Below are 26,081 nucleotides of genomic sequence, written 5' to 3'. Positions count from 1 at the left end.
TTGGTAGAATTCCCCTGGTAAGCCATCCAGCCCTGGACTCTTGTTTGTTGGGAGATATTTTATTACTGGTTCAATTTCTTTACTGGTTATGGGTCTGTTCAAAATTTCTATTTCTTCCTGTTTTGGTAGTATATATGTTTCTAAGAATGTGTCCATTTCTTTCAGATTGCCCAATTTGTTGGCATATAATTGCTCATAATATTCTCTTAATATTGTTTGTATTTCTGTGGTGTTGATTATGATCTTTCCTCTTTCATTCATGATTTTATTTATCTGGGTCCTTTCCTTTTTCTTTTTGATCAGTCTGGCTAGGGCTTTATCAATTTTGTTAATTCTTTCAAAGATTCTGCTCCTGTTTTCATTGATCTTTTCTACTGTTTTTTGTGTTTTTTTTTTTATTTCAATATCATTGATTTCTTCTCTAATTCTATTATTTCCCTTCTTTTGCTGGTTTGGGGATTTATTTACTGTTCTTTTTCCAGTTCATTTAGGTATAATGTTAGGTTGTATATTTGATACCTATTTTCCTTCGTTAGGAAGGCCTGGATTGCTATATAGTTCCCTCTTATGACCGCCTTTGCTGCATTCCAGAGGTTTGGGGCTGATGTGCTTTCATTTTCATTAGCTTCCATGTACTTTTTAATTTCCTCTTTAATTTATTGGTTAACCCATTCATTCTTTAGTAGGATGTTCTTTAATCACCAAGTATTCATGGCCTTTCCAAATTTTATCTTGTGGTTGATTTTGAGTTTCATAGCCATGTGGTCCGAAAATATGCAAGGTATATTCTCTTTTTGTACTTGTTGAGGGCTGATTTGTGTCCCAGTATGTGATCTATTCTGGAGAATGTTCCATGTGCACTCAAGAAGAATATGTATTCTGCTGCTTTAGGATGAAATGTTCTGAATATATCTGTTAAGCCCATCCTGTCCAGTGTGTCATTCAAAGCTATTGGTTCCTTGTTCATTTTCTGTTTAGATGATCTTTCCATTGTTGTAAGTGGGGTGTTGAAGTCCCCTACTATTATGGTATTATTATCAGTGAGTTTCTTTATGTTTGTGATTTATTGATTTATAGATTTGGGTTCTTTCACATTGGGGGCATAAATATTTACAATTGTTAGATATTCTTGTGGATAGACCCCTTAATTATGATATAATGCCCTTCTTCATCTCTTGTTACAGTCTTTACTTATTTATTATTTATTTATTTAATGTTTATTTATTTTTTGAGAGAGAGGGAGACACAGAATCCGAAGCAAGCTTCAGGCTCTGAGCTGTCAGCACAGAGCCCGACGTGGGGCTCGAACCTGCAAGCTGTGAGATCATGACCTGAGCCAAAGTCAGACACTCAACTGACTGAGCCACCCAGGCGCCCCTACAGTCTTTGCTTTAAAATCTGGTTTGTCCAGGGGTGCCTGGGTGGCTCAGTCAGTTAGGCGTCTGACTTCGGCTCAGGTCATGATCTCACGGCTCGTGAGTTCAAGCCCCGCATCGGGCTCTGTGCTGACAGCTCAGAGCCTGGAGCCTGTTTCAGATTCTGTGTCTCCCTCTCTCTCTCTGACTCTCCCCCGTTCATGCTCTGTCTCTCTCTGTCTCAAAAATAAACGTTAAAAAAAATTTTTTTAAAAATCTAGTTTGTCTGATATAAGGATGGCTACTCCAGCTGTCTTTTGACTACCATTAGCATGATAGATGATTCTCCATCCCCTTACTTTTAATCTTCAGGTGTCTTTAGGTCTAAAATGAGTCTCTTGTAAGCAGCATATAGATAGGTCTTTTTTTCTTATTTATTCTAATACCTCATGTCTTTTGATTGGAACATTTAGTCCATTGACATTTATAATGAGTACTGAAAAATATGATTTTCACACCATTGTGTTGCCTGTTGATTTGGTGTTTCTGGTGATGTTCACTGGTCCTTTCTAGTCTGTTGCTTTTGGTCTCTTTTGTTTTGTTTTGTCTTTTTTCCACTCAAAGGGTCCCCCTTAAAATTTCTTGCAGGGCTGGTTTAGTGATCACAAACTCCTTTAGTTTTTGTTTGTCTGGGAAACTCTTTTTTATTTCTCCTTCTATTATGAATGACAACCTTGCTGGATAAATATTTCTTGGCTGCATATTTTCTAGTTCAGCACATTGAATATGTCCTACCACTCTTTTCTGGCTTGCCAAGTTTCTGTGGATAGGTCTGCTGTGAACCTGATCTGTCTTCCCTTATAGGTTAAGGACTTTTTTTTTTCATTGCTGCTTTCATCATTATTTCCTTGTCTGTGTATTTTGTAAAGTGACTATGATATGCCTTGGTGATGGTGGGTTTTGTTGAATCTCTGTGATTCTTGGATTTTGATGTCTGTGTCCTTCCCCAGAATGGGAAAGTTTTTTACTATAATTTGCTCACATAAACCTTCTGCCCCCTTTCCTGTCTCTGCATCTTCTGGGACTCCTATGGTTTGGATGTTATTCCTTTTTAGTGAGTCACTGAGTTCTCTAAATCTTACATTGTGATTTTTTGCCTTTGTTTCCCTCTTTTTACTGCTTCATTATTCACCATAATTTTATCTTCTAAATCACTAATTTGCTGCTGTGCTGTGTCCATCCTTGCCATTGTGACATCATTCGAGATTGCATCTCAGTTATAGCATTTTTAATTTAGTCCTTACTAGATTTTATTTCTTCTATCTCCACATAAAAGGATTCTATGGTTTTTTCAACCTCAGCTAGTATTCTTATTATAGTGACCCTAAATTCTAGTTCAGACATCTTGGTTATGTCTGTGTTGAGTAAGCCCCTGGCTGTCATTTCTTCCTGTTCTTTCTTTTGGGGTGAATTCCTTCATTTTTTCATTTTGGAGGAATAATTGGCAAAATAAAAAATTAAAATCAAAAAATTGAAAACAACACATAAAATCAAATAAAGAAAGCTAGATCCTAGGTATGTTTTGGTCTGGTTGTCAGAAGAATAGAGAAAAAATAGAATAGAGAAAAAAGAGAAAGGAAAGGAAAAAAGGGCAAGAAAAAAGTTTTAATTAAAAATTATTTATATAATAAAATAGAATCAAATGAAATAAAAGAAAGTAAATTAAAGAATATAAAATTTTAAAAAATAAAAAAATTAAAGAAAAAATACATTTTTTTCTATTTCTGTATCCAAGAATGAGGAAGAAAAAAATCAATAAATAAAAAAACAATTTAAGCAAAAACAGAAGCAAAGAAAATGAACAAATAAATGAGCCAGCACACAGAATGAAACCTGAATTAAGTTACATCCAGTTTCCTCTAGAACTGAAACTGTGAAGCCCTGTATAGTCTGTACATTAGGCCGGTGGAGTGACTTGAGCTGGCCTTCTAGGTAATGTGCTTGGAGGATGCAGCTGGGCTGGGCTTGGTGTATCTGCTCCGTTCTCCACTAGGTGGCACTGCTTAGCTTACTGGGGTGGATCAGTGTGTCATGTACACCAGAGAGGTGGAAATGGCTTCACTCAGCTCCCTAGTCTCTGGCACAGGAACTGCACTGTCACCGACTCACAATCATGTACGTCTCCTTTCTCTCAGGCCTCTATCCACTCCCCACCTCTACCATATATCCAAGCTGTGCACCTGCCAGGCAGCACCTCCCTCTAGAGTTTTATCTCAGATGGGGTTGTGTTTCAAAACCTCACACTTCAGAGACCCCCGCAGCTGGACCCATACTGACTCTCGCGCTAGGGTTTTGCAGAGCAATGGGCCGGTGCTGGCTTCCCTCAAAAAATGTTCATGTGATCAGGCAGTGGCAGAGCTTCAGAGATTATGGCAATCCACAACATAGTTGGCACCAGGTTTCACTGCACTCTGGCGCCTTTGTCCCTATACCAGCAAACATGGCTGTTCTCTGGGGTCCACTGGGACCTTGGCCTGTGGGGAGCCTTATGACCTCTACCAAATGCATTCTAAATAGGGGAACTGCTTCTCCCCATGTGGCGCATGGATCCCTCAGACCCTGCTTCCTTCTCCAGGGGGTTCATCCTACTTCCTCACCAGAACACTGCCAGGCACAGAGGTCTAGAATTTCAGACTCTGTGCTCTGCTGTTTATAGAATCCTAGTGGTATTGAAACCCTTTCTTTTCCCCCCTGTCAATGGTTTTAGGAAACAGATCTCTTGTTTAGTGCCCTGCTAGTATTTTCATTCTTTCTCTTTCTTTCTCTCCAGCTACTATCAGGGTGAGTGCTTTTCTTACATGATCCTTATACACCACACTCTCCCCCTTTCATTTTCTCTGTCCTCTCTCCATGAAATCAGTTCCCTACCCTTTGCAGCTTTTCTCTCCCCCAGTTTACCTCTCCATACCACGTCTCTGCCAAGTTCTGTGGCTCAAGTTATGTAGATTGTTGTGTTAATACTCAGATCAGTGTCCTAGGTGTTCAAAAGGGTTTGGTGCTGATCTAGATGCATTTCAGGGTCAAGACAAGCTCATCGTCTCCATGCTGCGCTTCCATCTTAACTCTGTCGGGAATGATTTTTTTTTTAAGTTTATTTACTTGAGAGAGAGAGAGAGAGAGAGTGAGGTAGGAGCAGAGAGAGAAGGAGAGAGAGAATCCCAAGCAGGCTCCACATTGTCAATGCAGAACCCAATGTGGAGCCTGAGCTTGTGAATCGTGAAATCATGACCTAAGCCTAAATCAAGTGTTGGACATTTAACCGACTGAGTCACCCAGGTACCCCCGGAATGATCTTTAATGTGCTAATATGTAAGTGCTGGATGAGCAAGTTTTTAAGGCATTTCCAATACTGAAATTCTGTGTTCATAGAAAAAAAAGTAACCATATATGTTGTATTAATTAATTTCCATTACATTTTATTTCATGACTTATAATCATAGCTCTGAAGAAATACTGACAGCAATAATAGATACTAATTGCTGAATGCTTGTTTGTACCAGGGTCTCTGTTAAGGGCTTTACAGATATTGTTTCATGTTATGCAACAGCCCTGATAGAGAGGTAGATATTATACCCATTCTATAGGTAAGAAAGCTGAGATTTGAAGAAGTAAGTGACTTTCCCAAGTTACTTAGGTATGACTGGTCAACTCAGGATTCAAACCCAGTTCTCTGTGATTCCATATATTCTCTTCCTTCTCACTTTTCCATGCTCCCTTTAGTGCACTTAGAAAAATCCAGAGGACAATTAGAATACTAAAAGATGTAAGAATTTGATGCTATACGGGAAAGGTCCAAGAAAGGGTGGTTCTCACATCAGACATCAAAATGTATTCCAGTAGATCAAAGACTAGGTGGCTAAAAATTAAACTCATTGTACTAGAAGAAAATATTTGAATAATTTGTTAAATATATTGAAGAGGGGTAGATACAATACGAAACTCAAAAGCTGAAAAGGAAAGCATAGTGATAAATGTGACTATATAAAACATTTTAAACTTCTGTATGACAAGAAGCCATACCAGGGATATGTATAGCATACCAGGGAAAAGTTAACAGTTACAATGCAATGATACAAAATACAAATACCAAACTGAAAAGAATATTTGCAATATTTATCTGAGATGAAGCACTAATATTCTTAAGAGGCAGATAGATTTTTAAAAGAACAAACTACACAAATAAAAAATAGGTGAAATAAGCAAATGGTCATTTTATGCCAAAACAAATTTAAATAGCCAGCAAACATATAAAAAGATGCTTAACTTCATAATTGTAGACAGGCAAAACTTAAAAATGCAATTGTCTACATATTAGAATGACAAACGCCAAATGTTATGATATGTGCAATTTTTACAAGACTATGAAGAAAGTCAATCATATCTTATTTGTGGGAGTATAAATTTTTGGACACAACTTGGCAATAGCTATTACAATTTAGCACTCATACCCTTTATCCAAGAACTTTTTGTTACATACTATTTATTGCAGCATTGTTTATAACAGCAAAATACTGAAACAACCTAAGGGTCTATCAACCCTGTACTGGTAAAATAAATTTATAATGAATAATAGAACACTTTATAACTATAAAAAGGGATGAGACAAGTATAGGAATATGTGAATGAAGAAAGTTCTTTAAAATATATTAGTAAGTAGAAAAAATAAAGGTATAAAACTATGTGTAAAATACCTTATTTGTATAAAATTTTAAAATTATAACTTTATAAACCTGATTATATTAACAAGAAAAATAATTGGTAGTATATATAAGAAGCCATCAAAATGGATATCTTTAGAATAAAAGATGGGGCCACTTTATTTCTATGCTTTTTGTATTGCTTTTTCATGTATGTGCATTATATACATACATTATTTTTTATATCAATATATTATTTGGGCAAAGAGATTCTCCCCTCCCCTTTTTTGCTTTCTTCATCAGTTTCTGTTTATTTAGTGAATAAATAATCATGTGAAAAATTAAGAACAAATTAAAAGAAACAAATAATGCATATACAATCTATGGACTATACTCAGAAAGTGTATTTCCAGGGAATTCATCCTTCAGAAACACCTTCATAAGTGTTTGCAGTAGCAGAAAGCTAGACACAGTCTCAACAACAATAGGGATCCTGTTGAAAAAAATGCTGGTCTCTCCATACCATGTATTGCTGGGCTCCTGTTAAAAAGGTAAAACAGCAGGAGCTGATATGGAAGATGTCCAAGATACATTGTTAAAAGCAAAACAGAAACAGTTTATAGATTATATATATGATATGATCCTACTCACTTAACTAAAAATGTGAAGACATATTACATATATAAAGAAAGAAATAGAAATAAGCCATGTGTGTGCATATACATATAGTAGACTTCTAAAAAGTATACCCAAGAAACTGCTAACATTGGTTACCTCTGGAACTGCAGATGTTAAGGGGAATTTTTTACTTTTCCTTAGATACCTTTCTGAAACATTAGAATTCATTTACCATGATCCTATATTATGTTTTAATAAGAAGTTAGCCTTAATTGTTTGACAAGAGATTATTTGGCCCAGGAAGTTTATGCATTCAGCTTCCTGTAGGCAGGAGCCTACATCTAATTACTTTTCCTGTCCTTTCGGCTGTCTGAGTCATAGTCTGACTCATCCATGCCTAGACAATCTCTGAAATGACTGTCATCTACTAACAAGTAAATCTGGAAATTCTATAGTTCAAAGGAGCTTTACACTCAAAGAGCCTCTCAGTCCTTTCCCTCCAAGGTAGGAGAATATTGAGGCTCAGGAGTTGAAAAGATAGTCACTCAGCTGGTGTGTGGCAGTCAGGCCAAACCCAGATCAATGGACTTCTCTAGGTTACCATGTAATCAATGCATTCGGTAAGGATTTCACCAGAATAGAAAGCCAGGGAAGAGGCATGGAAAATTATAAAAGTGGTTAAGGAGGCTTCCACAAAGTTATTATGAGAGGGCTGGGATGGGGAATTAAAGATTACAGATATCCCATGGGGCACCTGGGTGGCTCATTCCATTAAGCATCTGACTCTCAGTTTTGGCTCAGGTCATGATCTCACAGTTTGTGAGTTTGAGCCCCGCATCAGGCTCCGCATAGAGAGTGCAGAGCTTGCTTGGGATTCTCTCTCTTTCCCTTTCTCTCTGCCCCTCCCCCACTTGCATGCTCTGTCTGTCTCTTTCAAAAATAAATAAATAAACCTAATAAAAAAAAAAAGATTGCAAATATTCCAGACCCCAAGGGGAAACAGTGGCAACTCCCTATCCACCACCCAGTGTCATTGTCAAAGAGGATTGATGAGAGGCCAAATAAGATGTTATGTTTTACATGCAGATAAGTTGGTCAGGTTTTTTGTTTTTTTTTTAATTTATTTTTTCTATTTTTTATGGTTGGTAACCAACTTCTCTGTAAATAAAAGGAAGCAGAATTCTGGCATCAACTGCATAAGAATAGCTCTGTGTATGTTAGAAAACTGGACTTTCTGTGTGTTCAGTTCAAGCAGAAAAGCTTCTTGGGGACTTGCCTTGTTCACCTTTGTTCTCCACCGATGATCCCTCTCCTGGGGCAGACACAGAGCCCTGTCGTTGGAAACCACTCAGTAATTATATTATGTTGACTTCGACTGAATTGATTTGAGAAAGATTTTAGCTTTTACTTCTCATTAAATTTGACTTCAGAATGATTTTTCCCTCTCGGCAGAGTTTTGTGCTTGTTTTTCAGATGTTCTGTTTTTCTTCTGGCGTCGGCCCCAAAATGGGAGTTAGCAACAGCAACATAAACTCCAGGCATTCTTTATTTCATTTTGTCAGAATTCATTCTGGAATTGTACATGAGAAATGGGGCAGTCGGGTTTATTTTGGAACAAGGCTCAGGGCTGTCTAACCAAGCTCAGAATGACAGGACCAGGCATATGACCAAAAAGAGGGATTTGGCAGGCAGCCAGCCCCATTTCATACAATCTACCCAGAACTTCTTCTGAATATATTAATCTGTCAGCGCATACTCATCTATGTACATTACATGTGTCTCTCTTTATTATCCTGTTTTTCCTCTAATTTTGAAGGCTCATATCCACCCCCGAAATCTAGGAAACTCACAGAGGCATATTAAATGCACATACTAAAATTCTTGTAGACATGCATAGACAGTTTCAGCCGAGTCAGACCATTCTATAAACGCCACAAGATGAAATTTCACATCTTTGCTAAATGAAAGTTGATAAGAGCCTGAAACTTGCTAAGTAACACTCAACTGCCTTGGTAGGACATTAGGGGTTTTGAGGTAGGTGACATAATCTTAGACAGCTTCTCAGTTTGGAGAAACATTTTTCAACTATCAGAATGATAGGCCTTATAAATACCCAAATTCTCTGGCTTCTTCTAGGTGAATGGCATTGACCTCCGTGGAGCATCCCATGAGCAGGCCGCAGCTGCACTGAAGGGGGCTGGACAGACGGTGACGATTATAGCACAATACCAACCTGAAGGTCAGTGAGAAACCAAGCTTATAATGTTCTGATACGTTTCTGTGAGAATGTATACCCACATCTGGTAATCTGTATTAACCAGTCTATACCAACAAGGTTTTTTAAAACTCACCTATCCTGAAAAATGGGTGTTACATGTCCAGAGAATATGAGGCTTTATTACCCTTAATCTTCCAAGGAAAACATCAGTTAGAAAGTCCTCTTTGAAATATGAATTAAAAAAAAAAAAAAAAAAACTATCCTCAACTTTATTTATATTCTTATCTGTAGGCACTTTTGGTCAGCAATGGATAGTATAAAAACCATTAAGATGGACTAAGAATCAAACTGACATGAGACAGATTAACAGGAGAAAATGAAATTTAATAGCATATGTAAGGGGAATCCACACAGGCAGGGAAATTCCAAAGACAGGCAAAATGACATATATATATGTCATCCTGAACTGTGAAATGGGTGGGGTCTGGGACCTTAGAGGACAGGATTGTATTTCACAGGGCGATAAGAAGAACTGATATTTGGTAATTAGATATTTGTCCTGGCTATACATATACAGATGGATCACTCAGATAAAATTTATCTCTGCTAATAACCATTGTTCTGGGAAAGACCCCCCAGGTGAGATCCTTCTATGTAGTTATAGGAGGGACAAAAGTTTCTCTTGAGCCTTTAGGGTCTCAATTGCCTTCAGCTCAAAATCCACATACCAAAGTGGCATGTTCAGTGGGGGCAAGGGGGTGGGAGTGGTTGTCCTGAATCCCTTCAGGAGCAAGGAGGACAGAGAGAACAGACCATGATCAGCATTCTCTCTCTGTGGCATTAACTTTTATTAACACTAACACGGCTTTTGGTTGTCCTTGATGTAGATTTTTGTGTATGTGTACTCTCAGCTATAGTATAGCTTGTTTGCAATATGCTACTGTAAACCCTGAAACATGGTGAGATGTCATAAATTGGCTTAGCCAACTGAGACCTGATGAGATATCCTAAATTGCATTAGCCATACCCTGCTCTTTGGTTTGTTTCAACATCTGTTTCTGTGATCAGAGTGAGGCTCAGTGAGACAACCGGGATGTTACCTATTGTGTGGTTGATATTTTAGCAAATTTGTATGTAGATTGCTCCTTTGTTAATGAAATGCAGTTAAGCACACCACAGTGGGCTAGACTTTTTACAAGAAAAAAAGAGGAATGTGCTTTCTGTCTTTAGGAAATGTAGTTAATTACCCTTGGCCCACATAGCTCTCAGAGAAGACTATTAAACAGATAAACATGGAAGTACAAGATGCCATTAAGGAAGAGCCTTTATGCCTGTGGGTATAAAGAGCTTCTTTGACCTTTTAAAGTGATTCTTTCTTAATGTCAGTTGGTCTATTGTTCTTTGGAAGACTGAGGTTTGTATCTTGCTTGTGAAGTCTTAGATTTTATTTACCATAATGGTGGCCAACCACATATTTCATGTGAGAATAAAGAAAACATTGTGCTATGTGTATTTTGGAGTGTTTCATTTATGTTGCCTGTCTTTAGAATTAGAATTTGCAATTAAGTTATAAAAATATATATTAAATGTTTTCTCCAATTGCCCTGGCCCAGATATGGACAGAGAATGGGGGAAGAGGAGATTTGTGATTATCAAAGATGGATGATGACAACACCAAGGGAAAATGTTCTTCCTGTACAGCTTTGAAAGTCTTTCTACTTAAAAATTAGTAAATGTGTCTTCTAATAGCAATAAATGGCTCCAGAAGTATCAGTTGTAAAACAGAAAATAAAACATCTGGTTTAGCATAATTTGATGAACAAATTCGACTTCATATAGAGTAAGAACTTTTACATGGGACTTTTCCATTTTCTTTGTAGCTGTTTTCATTCAGTCTCAAACTGTATGCCCTTCACCACTACCTGGCACATGGCAATAAATACCCAGGCTGCTTTCCCATTTCTGAAAAATTTCATCTCAAACACGAATTACAACAATTAGAAGCTTTTGATAGTGAAGACAGCCATTCAAGTGACCTTGAACAGAGTGATTTTAAACTTTAAAGGTTACAGTAAAAGATAAGAATGTCATCATTCTATCAACTTTAATCTTCATCTTAAGCTTCCTTACAGCTTTTGTTTCCTTTAAGCAGTGTACTTAATTTGGATACTAGGCTGTGCATTGTGAAGATGTCTATTCAAAGCAAATCTTATAAATCATATAAACCAATTTTCAAAGTGCTTCTAAAGAAATGTGCAAATAAAAACAATCTTATTTCAAAATGCCAAAGTGCAGATAGGATTCACAGAATGACTTCCCTATTTTAATAGTCTAACTGTATTGTAATTTTTCACAGCTTTAAATCAGTTGGAAATGGGGTAATGTAACATCAAGCAATCATTTTCCCCTCTTTCTAAATTTAATGTGTAACTGAGCCTTAATTTAACTATTATATGAAATGGAAAACTGATTGGATTATTGTTTAGATCATTTAGGAACATTTAAATTTTATGACATTTTTGGGAAATAATGAACAATTTGCCTTTAAAATAACAAGTAAAAAGAAGAGTATTCCATCAGAGTCCATTAGGAAATTCTCACCAGATCCCCTTCATTTGCACCAGGATTATGAGATGTCCATTCTAAGACAAATTTTATTTACATCTCTTTTGGTAGGTTCAAGAACCAGGCTTCCAGTAAATAAGTTTTTCAATTCAAAACATAAAAATGCTTTTGTCGGGAGTATACTAGATTCCTTGCTCAATGTTACCAGACATTCAGAAAATTTGGCCCTTCAGACTCATATCCCAAGTCTTTGTCTTTAAGAATTGTTTGTTTTTTATCTTACTGAGGAGAAAGAACTTAGATACATTTAACAGAAATCATTTTCTGATGACACAGAACCAAAATTGTATAATAATGACACCATCTCTAAGAATTATGGGATGTCAGACAAGGGCTAAACCTGCAGAAGCCAAAACAGTACAAGAGTACTTCATGGAAATGAGGAAATAGGGAAATGGAGCCAGACTCTTAAAAGTGGGTGAGATTTCTATTCTGAAGAGCAGGAAGAAAAAAAAAAATATCTTGCTAAACTAAGTAAGATCATGAGCTCCATGTGTGCAGACACACAACCTATATTTTGTTCACTGACAAATCAATTTTCTATGTTATACTTGTTATTAGTGTTTCTTAAAGAGTTGCTGAGCTGATAAATAAAATTTACCTTTCTTTAATATTCAGTTTCTACTGAAGATGATTAAAGATTGGAGGAATGATTCAGTTTCACTACTTGCATTTTTTCATTTTGGCTTCAAAGCAGAAAATATGTGCCAAACCAGCATGTGTTGCAAAATATAAAACCATTTCCAAATCTGTTTTTCATAAGACTTAGCACATTTTTGAAATAATTATAAATAATTTATAATTATCATAATGTAACAATAAATGTCTTCCTTGGCAAGTTTTACCGTGCAGAGTAAGACCAAAGTTGGGGTAATTTAATCCCTGTTATCTAAATTACTCTATCCATCATCAAATCTTATCCAATGCCTAGTCCTAGGTAGTAGAATTAAAGCCAAATTTGAAGAGTCACATACAAACAATGTTTCTTTCTGGTGGTATGATTGTGATTCATTTATACCAGCCTTTTTTAAAATCCATTTTCTATCACATGTTTACTTGGAAATTAACATGTATTATATTGATAATAGGAAGAAAATAATGAATTTATTTTCTTTATTTCTTTTTTTGAGAGGATCATTTATCTGATACTTAAAGAATAATCCTACTTTAGCAATATGGGAAGTTAATTCTTGTATAAAACTTCAATTGTCTATATTCAGTTAGTGAAGTTACTCCCATCACTACTTCAAAAAAGGAAACATAATGTCTGCCCTCTCCCTGGCCCACATATATATACATGTATATCCCTTTCCCATCCCTTTATAGCCATCTTCCCCATTGCTTTCAGAATTATTATTCTAAAAAGATATTAGCCCAAGGTGCCTCTGCACAAACCCCATGCCCTTCACAGTGTAGTCCCAGCCAACCTCCATGTTCCCTCCCCACTAACCCAACCATCACCCACCAGCATCATCTTTTATAGCCCTCCCACTGCTACACAAGACTGCTTTCTGCTCCCCACACTTGGTCCTGAACAGTTTCTGTGCCTTTGCTCGTGTGGGTTTCTCTCCCTGGAATTCCCTTTTCTCCCATTCTACCAATAGGATTCCTACTCATTTTGAGGGTCTGCACATGTCACTTCCACTATGAAGTCCTCTTTTATCTGCTAAGTCAGTGTTGATGGATTCAGTCTCTGAACCCTTTAGACCTGTATTCAGATAGTTTTTGTGTCCCTTAACATAATTTGTGCATTTCCCGACTCAAGTAAGCTTCTAGAGGGCAATAATTCATTTATCACTCATTTTATGTCAATATGAATTTGACTATGCTGTATTAAAGAGTTATCAAATGGATCTCCATTTGTTTTAGAGGTGCAATATAATATTTTCATTGTGTTGGCAAATAATAGTAAGTGCTTAAGAAATATTTGTTGAATGAATATTGAATGAATGGCATGGGTTTTTTATATTAGTTACAGAAATGGTAAATGAATCCCCAGATTGGACATTTGACATTGATGCAGTTTTTATGTGATGCCTTTTTGTTCTTTTCTTAAAAAAAATTCACCCTGTTGGATGATCTCCCTTTCTCCTGCACTGCAGAAAACTACAGCTATTTTTCTATAATAGAACACAAGCAAAAATTATTAAAGCTCCAACATTTTTTAAAGTTCCAAAACTTGGGGTGCCTGGGTGGCTCAGTTAAGCATTCACCTTTGGTTCAGGTCATGATCTCGCGGTTAGTGAGTTCGAGCCCCATGTTGGGCTCTGTGCTGACAGCTTGGAGCCTGGAGCCTACTTCAGGTTTTGTGTCTTCCTCTCTCTCTGTGCCTCCCCTGCTTGAGTTCTCTGTCTCTCTCTCAAAAATAAACTTTTAAAAACAAAAAAATTCAAAAACTCAACTTTAACACCATTGATGAATTTTTAAAAGTCATTGATTATATCCTAATTATACATTGGTCAAAAAGGGTCTAACACAGCATTTCCCAAATCAGATAGGGGCAAATCTTTATAGCATTTGTTGCCTTCTCACTATATAATAATACCTAGATTTACTGTGGGATCACTGACTAGGGCTGAAATCATAAGCTAGCTACCAGATATTCACTAGGAGAGCCAAGTGAACAGTATAAACTGTTGGATAAAGCACAAAATGGAAACCAACATATTCCTATGAAAGCTACCAATATCCTTTTGCCTTTAATCTGACTATTCAGGGCATTGTTTTGGACACAGAAAGGGTTTCACAAAGACCTGCAAGTAGGAAAGAGGTGATCAGTCAGCAAGGTCCCCATCAGTGAGCGGGGATTCGAGTAGACAGTAGAGGGGCTGAGTTTCTCCATCATTTAAGTTTTTATCCAAGTTGCAGTTAGTTAACATACAATTTAGTTTCTGGTATACAATATTGTGATTCAACACTTCCATATAACACCTGGTTATCCACCTTTTATTCTCTCATAGAATATTTGAGTTCCTGAAAGAAAAACCCAAAGAACAGAGTTAACTGTTCTCTGGAGACTTACAAATAGGGCCTGGTTTAGGGAATTGTGACTGAGTGGCTATGTGGTTCATTTAAACTTTAATTTGGTTAGTAGATATTTTTACTGAACACTTACTATGCTCTAGTCATTGTTTTTGGGAAAAGATAAAGCAGTGAACCAATAAGTCCTTCTCAAATAAATATTCAATTTGTCAGATGGTGATAAGTAATGTAAATAAATAGGAAGAAACATGAAAATGATAGTAACAGAGAAATGTATGGTGAATATAGAAGGCCAAGCTAATCAGTTTATATTTCAGCAGAGACCTCAAAGAAATCTGAGAGGAAGCCATACAGGAATCGGGGGAAGAAATGAATTATTCTAGAGTCTTGGTCTGCCAACTCTGGTCTGTGAAGCAGCAGCATTGATAAAAACTGAGAGCTTGGTAGAAATGCACAATCTCAAGCTCTAATTCAGGCCTACTAAGTGAGAATCTACATTTTTTCAAGATCCATCGGTTATTTGTATGTACATTAGTTTGAGAAGCACTGCACTAGAATACTTGAGGACCCTGCAAAAATTGTGATTTGTTACTGTGGGATCGGACTCCCTCTACCTGGAGTACAAGGCAATGTCACATAAGGCTGCATCAGTAAGGTTGATTTCTGGCATGTGTTACTCAATGATTGGTCATGCATCAGTGGTTGTACTAGGGACAGGTCAGGCTGCAGGGAATCTAAGAAGTTCATGTGTCATTCACCTCTACCTTGCCTCTACCTCCCCTCTAAGTATAGATTATCAAGCAAATTCATAAGTCTTGCTAGAACTCCTCATCTCATGAGACAATGAACCTTTTCAGGCTTCTTTCCCTTTCATTATGGCTTCTCTGCAAGAGAGTAAAGAAGCAGTGAGTTGGGATGAGGTAAGATTGAACTCTATCCTGATGGGCAACTTTGTGGACCAAAAGAAAGTTATTAAGGCATCACTATAAAGTTTCTTTAAGGAACTTATTATATTTTAAAGCAGAAGCTCATTTCAGTAATCTTTTTTGTTCCTTTTAAATTATGAAACTAATTCAGAAGGAAAAGTACTCATTCTTTTCAGAATGAAGTGAAATTCTGATACTTTTCTGGGTTACTACTCTAAATGAAGTCACAAGCTTAAACCATAGTTGGACACCATCATCTATTTCTCTATAAGGTCAAAGATGTGGTGAAAACCTAAAATGAATATGTAATTTACTCTGAAAAACTATAGATACCTTCTGTACTTAAAGGTTCCCAGAAATGAAAGTATATACAACATCCAAGAAGCTTACTTAATTCAACCTAAATTTCTTTCTTAAAATCAATGTCTACATAAGTTTATACATATGAATGAGCAGCTGTGGCATGTTGAGATATTTTCTCAGTGCAAATAACTGCATCTTAAATACCCAGGCAATATTCATAAAGTCCAGGTGGAGGTCTTGGTCAGAAATTGCATCAGTATCATCAGGGAACATTCAGGATGAGCTTTGGAATGGAAAGTAATATGTAAGACTCTGGACTAGAAAGAGAAGACCAGTATTCTAGTCCTAACTCTACCCCTAACTGTGTGACCTCATGTTAGTTATTCATCTTTATGAGTTTTCATTTTCTCACTTAGAAAAGAAAAAGTTAGGATGAGTAAAATATTTTCAAAAGAAAGAACCCTCCAGTTACTGAATTCTAGATGAAAGACATGACCCCTCAAGTAATATAGAAGTATAAATCCCATTATTTGAAGATCTTGTTGCTAATACTGCACCTTTGTTCTTTGCATTTTTTTGCATTCTTTAAGAAAAAACACAAAATCTCGTTAACTTGATGTATTCTGTGTAGTTTACCTAGAATCACTGAGAAATGGAAATTAAGAGTTGAAAAAATCCTTAATGATCACCTTGTCCAGCTTCACAGATGGGGGAACTGAGGCTCAGTCAACATCCACATAGGAAATTAATTCAGTATCTTAAAACTTGTCATAGATGCTAAAGTTGAGGCTAGCTAAAGTTGAGGCTAGCTCAACAACTAGTAAATTCCTAAATTCTTTTAATTTACTATAGTAGCTCATCATGGCTGATGACTTAACTAGCCCAAGGAATCTAATCCAATTAGATTATTATGAACAGAAGAGAGTTGAAAAATTCTTATGGAACCTCAGGGCTTTCTCATGCCCATAATTTCACTTTCATTGCTAGCTTATTACTCTTGTTAATTGTTCTTACTCATGTATCGCAATTGAATGATATATATAAGAGAGGTTTCAAAGTGTAAGCAATTACTGTTAATTTACAAAATAACCACAATCGGGGAGTATTGATACTTCAAGAAACAGCTCAAATATATTATGCTTTTTGCACCTGGGTGGCTCAGTCGGTTAACTGTCCAACTTCTGCTTAGGTCACGATCTTGTAGTTTGTGAGTTCGAACCCTGCATGGGGCTCTGTGCTGACAGCTCAGAGCCTGGAGCCTGCTTCAGATTCTGTGTCTCCCTCTCTCTCTACCCCGCCCCTGCTCACTCACACTCTGTCTCTCACTCTCTCTCAAAAACAAATAAGCATTAAATTTTTTTTTTAATATCTTATGCTTTTCCACTTTCCTACCCTAACTTCTTCATGCAGCATCCTTCATCCATCTGTCCATCCATCCATCCATCATCAATCAGTTCATCCTTAGTGATATTCTGTATTGCCACATATCATCTCCAAATATGTTGCATTAAATCTGATTTAATTAATTTGATTCACATATTCTAATTTTTACCAAAATATTAGGAAGGAAGCTTACATACAACTTTATATCACTCTAGAATTTTTATTGCTTAGCTGTGTCTTTCTCCACAACTCTCTCTCATATGGGTACAGACTCCACCAACACGTTCTGCCTCCTCCTGCAACTAGAAATCTCCCAGGATGTCCCTTTACTTATGTATCTTTTTCCTACCCTTCTCCCAGTTGCTTTTTTAACTCCCCAACCTCCAACTAAAACATAACATCACAGAATATAACAGAAAAGATGATTCATGCAAACAGAGTCTGCAGATTTATGGGAGGTTCTCTCTCAGTGATTAATGATGCTGCATATCTTTCTCCATGCTTATACCCCGGTTTGGACGTAGAGTAATGTAATGGGGACAAAGTGAGATACCACTTCCTGACTCAAAAAATTCTTTTGACCTAATTATTTATCCTGGGAATCCAGTGTTTCAAACTCTTATCAGAGGGGCTAAAAATATTTACAAAGCTGATATATGTCATTTCCCTTCCTGTTATACCATCTCTGCCCATAATTAAACATACTGATCTTTGGGTGTCTCATCTTGTGATTTTATAATATTTTGAAGGACCCTTGGCATCCAGTGACATAATGCACTCACTCACTAATACTGAAAGAGGCTAAATAAATCTGTGCTAGAGACATTTTGACAACCAAAAAGATCTCTTAGATCCATCCCTTGAATTAGCAACACCCAGATCAAATACATGGAAATAAAGGGTCCTAATCATATTCTTGACTATACAAGTATTACCAGATGAACACAGATCCTCCACTGATAAGGAGTTTCAGGACATTAGAGAACTGTTAAAGAATGTTCCACAGAGACAAGCAGAAGAGGAATGCTGGCTAAAACATCTAAAATACCTACTAACCTTACTCCATATTCTCAGTAAAGAATGTAGTTCACCTCCACATTTGTTTGGAAATCCCAGTATATAAGCCAACCCCCAAATTTACTAATGAGTAATGAGACATTTTTCTTGTTACTTCCCTGACTCTACAGCCAATGCTTTTTAACCACACCCAAGCCACATCACTTTCTAAACAGTGATGCTCTGTTTTGTTCATTAAGATGGTTAGAGAGATTATTTTTAAGGCTCTTTCTGGCTGACATTCTATGAAATTAGAATATGTCATTAAGGAACGATTATTGCAAGCAGGTAATTTTGAGTGTTCTCATTTTATTCCTCACATGTTAAACACATGGAAATTCTGCTTTCACCCACTTGGTGGGAAGGGGAGAGAGATCTATATCTGTGGAAATTGCTCTCTCTGTGTTTAAAAGAATTTGAACCCCCCAATAATGGCTTTAAATTCAATTCAAGTAGAAACACTTGTTACTTGTTGGGGCTTTCAAGATTAACAATTTATTATATATGACCTCTTCATTTACAGACACATTATAGCCTAAATCTTAATCAGTTTCATAAAGTAAAGTAAATGTAACTACCAAGTTGGGAAACAGATTTATTGGGGGTAAAAAGAAATAATATGAGGAAAAATCATTTTTGATAAATTCAAAAGCTGAATTCTGAATTTAATTCTCAGAATCACAAGTAGTAGCAACTACAGAATGGGAAAGCCAAACCCAGGAAACATAAAGTATACATCTTTAATGTATATATACATTCCTAATAGATTGCTATTAGGAATATATATAGAGATTCCTAATCCAAATAGGATTCCTGGTAGACTCATTGACTAAGCTATAAAAGAAAAGTATTCAAATTGTACTTTGGTTCAAGATAATCTTGTTTTACTCACTCTGTTTTCTCATATTCATGTTTCCACAGCTAAGGGTAATTTATTTCCTTAATAAGAGTTGCTGACACGTTGGGGACATAAAGCAAAGGCAGAACAAAAATTCCTTCAGTCAGTCTTCATTCAGCTGATATTTATTAAATGCTTCCAGTGAGTGACACACTGACCTGGACATTGGAGATAGAATGATGAACAAATTATGCATGACCCTTTCCCTGATATACCTACAGTTAGCAGAATAAAATCACACCAGTGGTTCATACAAGCTCAGGTGAGTGCTCCAGAAAAAGAAAAGGACTTAGATCTAGACTCTCAGAGTCTACATATTCACGTATATTCTTAGAGTGTACCGAGCCAGACCAAACCAAAATAGACTAAAAACTCTGACCTAGATAGAGGTTTAAGAAGGAAATTATTTCCCAAGGAAATAATATTTTCATGAATTTGAAGGGTAAGTAGGCATTAATTTGTCAAAGCAGAGCAGAAGAAGCAGTTGTAAGGAAGAGGAGGGAAACGTATGTGAGAAAGTGGGAGAAATACCATGCATAAGGAAGAGAAAGAGGGAGGCGTAGGCAGACTATGGAGGACTGGTATTTGGTTCTTTCTCCTGAAAGCAACAGTGTTGAAAAGTATTAAGCCAGAGGCTGGCAGGATCAGATTTTTTCTTCTAAAAAAAAAAAAATAGCTCTGACTGCTGAAAAGAGAATAGGCCAGAAAGTGCCAAAGATGCTGGGAAAGACCCAGTTAAAAAGTGCTCATCTGGGTAAAATGGTGGTGGTTGGCTTAGAAGTAGTGGCAGAATTGGTGGAGAGGAGCAGACACACTCAGGGGGAAAATGGGGAGAAAGTTGGTGATAAAGTCAACAGCCTTACATGTTGGCTTATTAAAATATATAAATTCACCCATTTCATTAAAATATGGCACAGCATTATTGACAATTACAAGACAAATAAACCCATCAGGGAAAAGCATGTTTTATTCAGCTTATACCTTAGTCCCTAATATGGGCCTAGTTCATAGTAGGCATTCAATATGAAATTTTTTCATATGAAAAATTTTCAAATTTTCGTAAATATAAAAAATAAAAGAATGATGCCAATGAATAAATATATCTATTCTATAGGAACTCTCTCTTCACGTTTTTTATTTTAGCTAAGGCAGAACAAAATATAGATGTCAGAAAAAGAAAGACAGGGAGTTGGTAGCAAGAGAGAGAATAATTAAGACTAGTATGGAGCAGTCACCATATGTCTGATGACATTCTAAAATCTCTGCATATGTTTACACATTTAGATTTCTCAAAAACTTATGATATAGGTTCCATTGCATCACCCATTTGCTCATTTACAGATGAGAAAACTGGGACTCAGAAAGCATAAGTAGTTTTCCCAAGATCAGACAACTAACCAGTAGAGTAAAGCAAGGAGTCATTCTCAGGCAGAAAGATTCCAGAACAGCCATTGCACTAGACTACTTCTCAAAGGAGAAAGAAAAGGAGAGAAAAAGGGAGGCAATGGAGGGGATATGCAGAATCTAATAAAGGGAAAATGCCATGTACCCAGAGAGAGAGAGGACAGAGGTACAGAAGGGACAAAAGAGTCAGATGGGGAAATAGTGATAAGCTAGGCAAGGTCAGCCGACAGGCAGATCAGAGAGACTCTAGTAATGAGATGTGATCAAGAAGGGAGACAGGCCAATATTGGGTTGTCATAGGCCATAGGCCCGGGAGCAGAGCAAGGCTAGTTGGGTGAATTCCCTTTTTTTTTAAGTTTGTGGTGTTGTTCTTTTCAAAATATGGGGCAGTTGGGGGCCTGCATTTCAGTTCTGAGAATAGGTGTGGCCCCAAACTGGTACAAAGGCAGGTGGAAGGCTCACTATTTACTACATTTTGAGGTCTTAAGTGAGTGATAACCTCTCTGAGCCTGAAATTCTTCACCTATAACATAGAGATAATCATATTTACCTTCCAAAGTTTCTGGGAGAATTGGAGAAAATAGATGTAGAGTGTCTAAAATATATAAGGTCGTCAATAAATGACAGCTAGTATCACAACCCCTCAGCAAGCTTATTTGAATAAACAGTGCTCTCCGCACCCCCACCCCCCACATCCCACCCCTGACTCTAATCAGACATTTGCATTATACTTAGAACTACCTAAGAACAGACAGGATCAAAGAGCTTCACAGAGTTTGGTAAGCAGTAGTTGTTAAGAGTTCCTATTTTGAAATCAGATATAGTTCAAATTCCAGCTCTACCATTAACAGCTCTATAACCTTGAACAAATTACTTCACCTCTTGGAATAGCATTCTTTATCTGTAAAATAAAAATTCATACCTTTCTCTTGGCACAATTTTGCAGATTAAGTAAATCAGTGCATGTAAAATGCTAAACACAGTTACTGACAAATAGCACATCATCAGTGAGTGGTATATCATTATTATGGTAATTATCAGAAAGACCAGAAAGTCTACAATATATGGTTATTATGTGGAGAAAGAGAGACAGAGAGACAGAGAGACAGAGAGAGAGAGAGATGGAGGGAGAAGTGGACCCAGAGTGGGAAAGAAAGTTTCAAAAGCCCTTGGGAGTCTGTGGATACAGGTTTTTAAGAGATTTCATGTGGAAATTTATATGGAAATAACTTCCTATGTGGGCATGTCAAATAAATTGTCCTCAGCAGAGTCCTGGGGTCCAGTAACAAAATGGCAGGAACAGAGGGTGGCGGGTGCCAGAAGAAACAGGCTGGGCCCTGGTCTCAATCCCCCTCCACCCAGAGCAGACTTTATTTGTTTTTCATGTTTGGTGTTGGATACATGAAATCTGTCACCAAAAAAAACAGTTTTAAGCTGTTTAAGCAGAAGGCAAAAAAAGCTGTTAGAATGAAGGTATGTGTATGGTTAGGATCCAGAAGAGCTATAATCTCACTTAATTTTCCACTAGAATGTAGACTCCACCAGAGCATCAAGTGTTACCTGTTTTGCTTAATGCTTTGTCCCCAAGGCCTAGAATGGTGCCTGGCATATAGTAGGTATTCAGTAAACATTTGTGAATAAATGAACGAATAAGCTGAACAAATGTTCATGCCTTGCAATCGCTCTTGAGCTGCAGTGGCAGAGCAAATTCACTCCCACTGAGATGCCTGTTGGGAGTCATGTTAGATAACTAGAGCTCCCATGCATTGATTTTCCATGCTGAAAACATAATTGATCTATGAGAGTAGATTATGTGGTCCTAACATTGATTTTGGCATTGCTGTTGACCAGGCTGCCCAAGACAAAAATGCTCTTTTCCTTTGGTTGTTTGGTATTTGAAAGCAAAAAATTAAGCACTCAAATAGGCATTACTCCAATGAATCTCATACTGGTTTTGAGCATTTTTGTAAGTCTTAGAAACATAAAATCAAATATAAAATATTAACCAGCACACATTTAAGACTTTTCCATTTACAAAGAGCTTTCACATATGTTTCTCATGCAATCTACACAACAACTCCAAGAGGTGAATAGAGTGGTAATATCATCACTCTAATTTCATAGGTAACAAATGTGAAGCTTGGTGAATTTAAGTAACTTGCCAAGGTCATGCTTGTCATAAGTGAGCTGAACTTGTACGCAGGTCCTCTGATTCTGTTTCTCATGCTTCATAGTGTTCTTCAGATGTTCTTTAGCATCATACTGTTTTATAATTCTTTTATCCAAATAAGGATACTTGAATCAATCTAGAATTATCAGGATTTCTGATAAACACATTTTGAGAAAACATATTCATGTTTGTGTGATGGGTGAATGTTTGATGGCGTGTCATTTTAACTTTGTTTTGTAATAGTAATATAATTACATGGATTCAAAAATCAAAATAGTATTAAAAGGTATACACTGAGAAGTCTTACTTCTACTCATTTCCTCTCAACCACTCAACCTCATTTCCTCTTGCCCTTCTAGGCAGCCATTTAATTAATGAGCAATTTTTTTAAATACAAACAAACTGAAACCATAAAGGAATATAGTTAAATCCTATTTGCAGGTTTTAAAGGAGAAAAAAAAATTCCTAATAGGAGAATGCATAATAGCCTGAAGAGTTAAGGAACAAAACATTGTTCTTTTTGAGTTGGGCAACATTTATATCTGCTCCTCATGCCTTAATTATTTTTTTTAAATTAAGCTCTATGTGGGCCTTGAACTCACTACTCTGAGAGTAAGCGTCTCCTGCTCTACAGACTGAACCAACCAGGCACCACTATTTCTCACGCCTTAAGATATTTTCCCAGTACAGAAATAATTTTATAAATACTAGATTTTCTTTCAATGTGACTATCATAATACCCAATGTGCTATGTAAATTGCCAAGGATCACAAGTTCCAAAAGAAACCTTCATGTAATTGTTCTTTATTAACTGGTATGTTTTTTTCCTAGAAAAATTTGGAGTACTTAATATACTTTAAAGAGGTCACTGGAGTCTGAAGGGATCTATAATCAAGGTTAAAGCCACCCTATTGCCTTGGAAATATGTGCAAGAATTACCTAGTTTCATATAATAGATATCTTCATATAAAGATATTTGTAATCTTTCTTGATTTTGTAATAGGGAATACATAAATTCCTCTTTAAGGTCACTCAGAAGATTCTTTTATAAGGTGATTGATTTCTTAGTTATGTAAATAATCATACCCTACTTTATCCAAATTTTAAATATTTTTGTTTTCTTTTACATATATGCATTTCTTAAAAACAGGTATCATTTATCATGGGAGATTCTTCTGGGAAGAAAATGGAGGAATGTTAGAGTTCTACTAACAACCCCCAATGTTATAACTTAGCAATAAGCAGCAGAAACACAAAGTGTATTTAAAAGAAACACAATTATCTATAAAACTGAAGAGAAATAGTTCTGGGGAACTATTAGTGAGAAATAATGGAAGTGGAATGTGTACACAAATATCATCAAAACACAGGGGATTCAATCCAAAGAGATGAAGCTGTGAAGATTTTTGGGGGGAGTGGTGTCAGGGAGGTCATGGCAGGGAGAATGTGCAGAGAAAACTGCTAAGGAAAAGCAAATATTTTCAACCTTCTTCCAGATTCAGGAGAAAACATTCCCAAATAGTCTTCTGATGAAGGAATATTTAATCTTCTTATTGGAAGCAAAGAAAGAGGATTTTCTTGTCGATCTTTTATTTGATCATTCTGTGATTATTGATGACATTGATACATTAGGTATGCATTATTGTAGTTCTTTACTCTGAGATGTGAAATTTCTCTCGCAATTTGTGTTTTCTCATTGCAATGCTATAGCTTTGTGTTTCCTAATTATAAAGCAAAAAAGTAAAAATTTACAGTGAGCCTGAGACTCTAGAACAAACCACAAATAAGATACAAATAAAATATCTGAGGAAAATCACGTCTCCAGCTACACCTCTCCTTATACTTTATATTCTACTGACATCAAATTGCAAAGTCACCTAACAGGCCTTGATGTTTCATCCTCTGTGACTTAGTTTCTGTCTTCCCAGAATTCCCTTCTTCCTCTGTGTACTTGACAAACTCTTCTATCAAAGAACAAGCTAGAGATCATCTCCTCCAGGAAGCCTTCCTGGCTGCACCACTGCATCCCCAGTAGAATACCACTGCTTCCTCCGTGCCAGCTCAGTGTCTAATATTGTTGCATTTTTTCCCTCAATCTTGTAATTCAAGTAAACAAACATCCAGTCTCTCCGCAGAGTATGAGTTTCATGGGGGAAGGGAGTGAACATAGTAGACAGTCAATAAATGTTTGATGAATGACTCAGTCAATCAGTAAAGATTTGGGTGCTAATGAGAATCTTGAAAATGGGTTGGGACATGTGGAGAGGCTGATACTATTTCTAAATGATAATAAAATGATGATAATAAAAATACATGATAAATGTTAGATGGAGGCAAAAGAGGGTTCTTGCTTTATGCTATCCTGAAATGTTCACATATGTTAAGGAATGAACTTGTTCAAAGGACTCAGAAAATCACAGGTAAACATGAAGACAGTAGGTAACCACATCTTGGGGTGGGGGGGGTGGCAACAGTCAGATCTCAGTTACTGCCCTCTCCTTTTCCCCACTTCTTTAGAAAGGAGAAAAAGTTCATGGTTATACAACTAGTATAAGCCAAGTTCATGAATTTGATAGCACTTTCTCTTCAAAGCCTCATTAAATGTGTTATATGTTTAGTCTTAGAATCTGTGGAGCTACATTGTTCTAAGCCCTGGGGCTTTAGAACTCTCCTTTGCTCTAAAAGAGCACTTTTCCTAAATCTAGCAAGATGGCTGCTTAATAAAATACACCAAGTGTCTGAGCAATTGAAGGAAGAGAGTGGTGATTATGGTTTAAAACTGGATATAAAAAGAAAGCAGATTACCACTGAAGTGAGGATTTCTGCATGTCATTTGGTTTAAATGGAACTGTGATTAGGAAGAGGAGAAAGACATCTGAAAAGGTCATTACAAAAAATAGTAACAGTTTTGAATTTCAACTAAATGGATAAAATTTGGGACATCACAAATGGAAGTAGTTTCTAAAGCTCTCTACACAAAGCATTTAATGTAAAAAGTACAAATGCCATAGAAAAGTATATGTAACCTCTAAAGAGCAACATAGTTGGTTGATAATGAATTCTATCTGAATAAAATAACATCAAGTGTGTATAAAATATGTAGTTAACATAATGAACAACTTAGTTTTAGGTAGCAGCAAAACAGGCATAATTATTTAAAAGGAAAAAATGAATTCATCAGTAAATATGAATTATCTTTCTGGCCACAAACATGAGATTATGGATATAATAGACTTAATCACCAAGCCACTAGAAAATAAATATTTGGAAAAAATAAAACTTACTTCTTATAAAGAGAGACAGACAGATGTTTGAGGACAGAGCAGAAGTCTTACATGTTCCTGGTACTTGCTAGCTACCTAATCTTGTGAAAGTTATTTAGCCTCTCTGACCTTTAGATCCTTCAACTGTGAAAGGGAGTTAATAATGCATTCTTTATATGGTAA

The 26,081-nt window shown here is 36.5% G+C and overlaps 1 protein-coding gene across 3 annotated transcripts in view; it reads left to right on the top strand.

The window, feature by feature from the left end:
- LOC125914581 (disks large homolog 2) overlaps positions 1-26,081 on the top strand; it is a 780,669-nt gene that overhangs the window by 476,185 nt on the left and 278,403 nt on the right. For all 3 annotated transcript variants that reach the window (XM_049619999.1, XM_049619993.1, XM_049619986.1), the window contains one exon: positions 8,807-8,909. In XM_049619999.1, the coding sequence (XP_049475956.1) occupies positions 8,807-8,909 (103 nt within the window). The remainder of the gene's footprint in view (positions 1-8,806; positions 8,910-26,081) is intronic.

This window comes from Panthera uncia, chromosome D1 (assembly GCF_023721935.1).
Source record: "Panthera uncia isolate 11264 chromosome D1, Puncia_PCG_1.0, whole genome shotgun sequence".
NCBI lineage: Eukaryota > Metazoa > Chordata > Mammalia > Carnivora > Felidae > Panthera > Panthera uncia.
The sequence above is the reverse complement of the archived record's forward strand: the minus strand, read 5'-3'. Positions and strand labels throughout refer to the sequence as shown.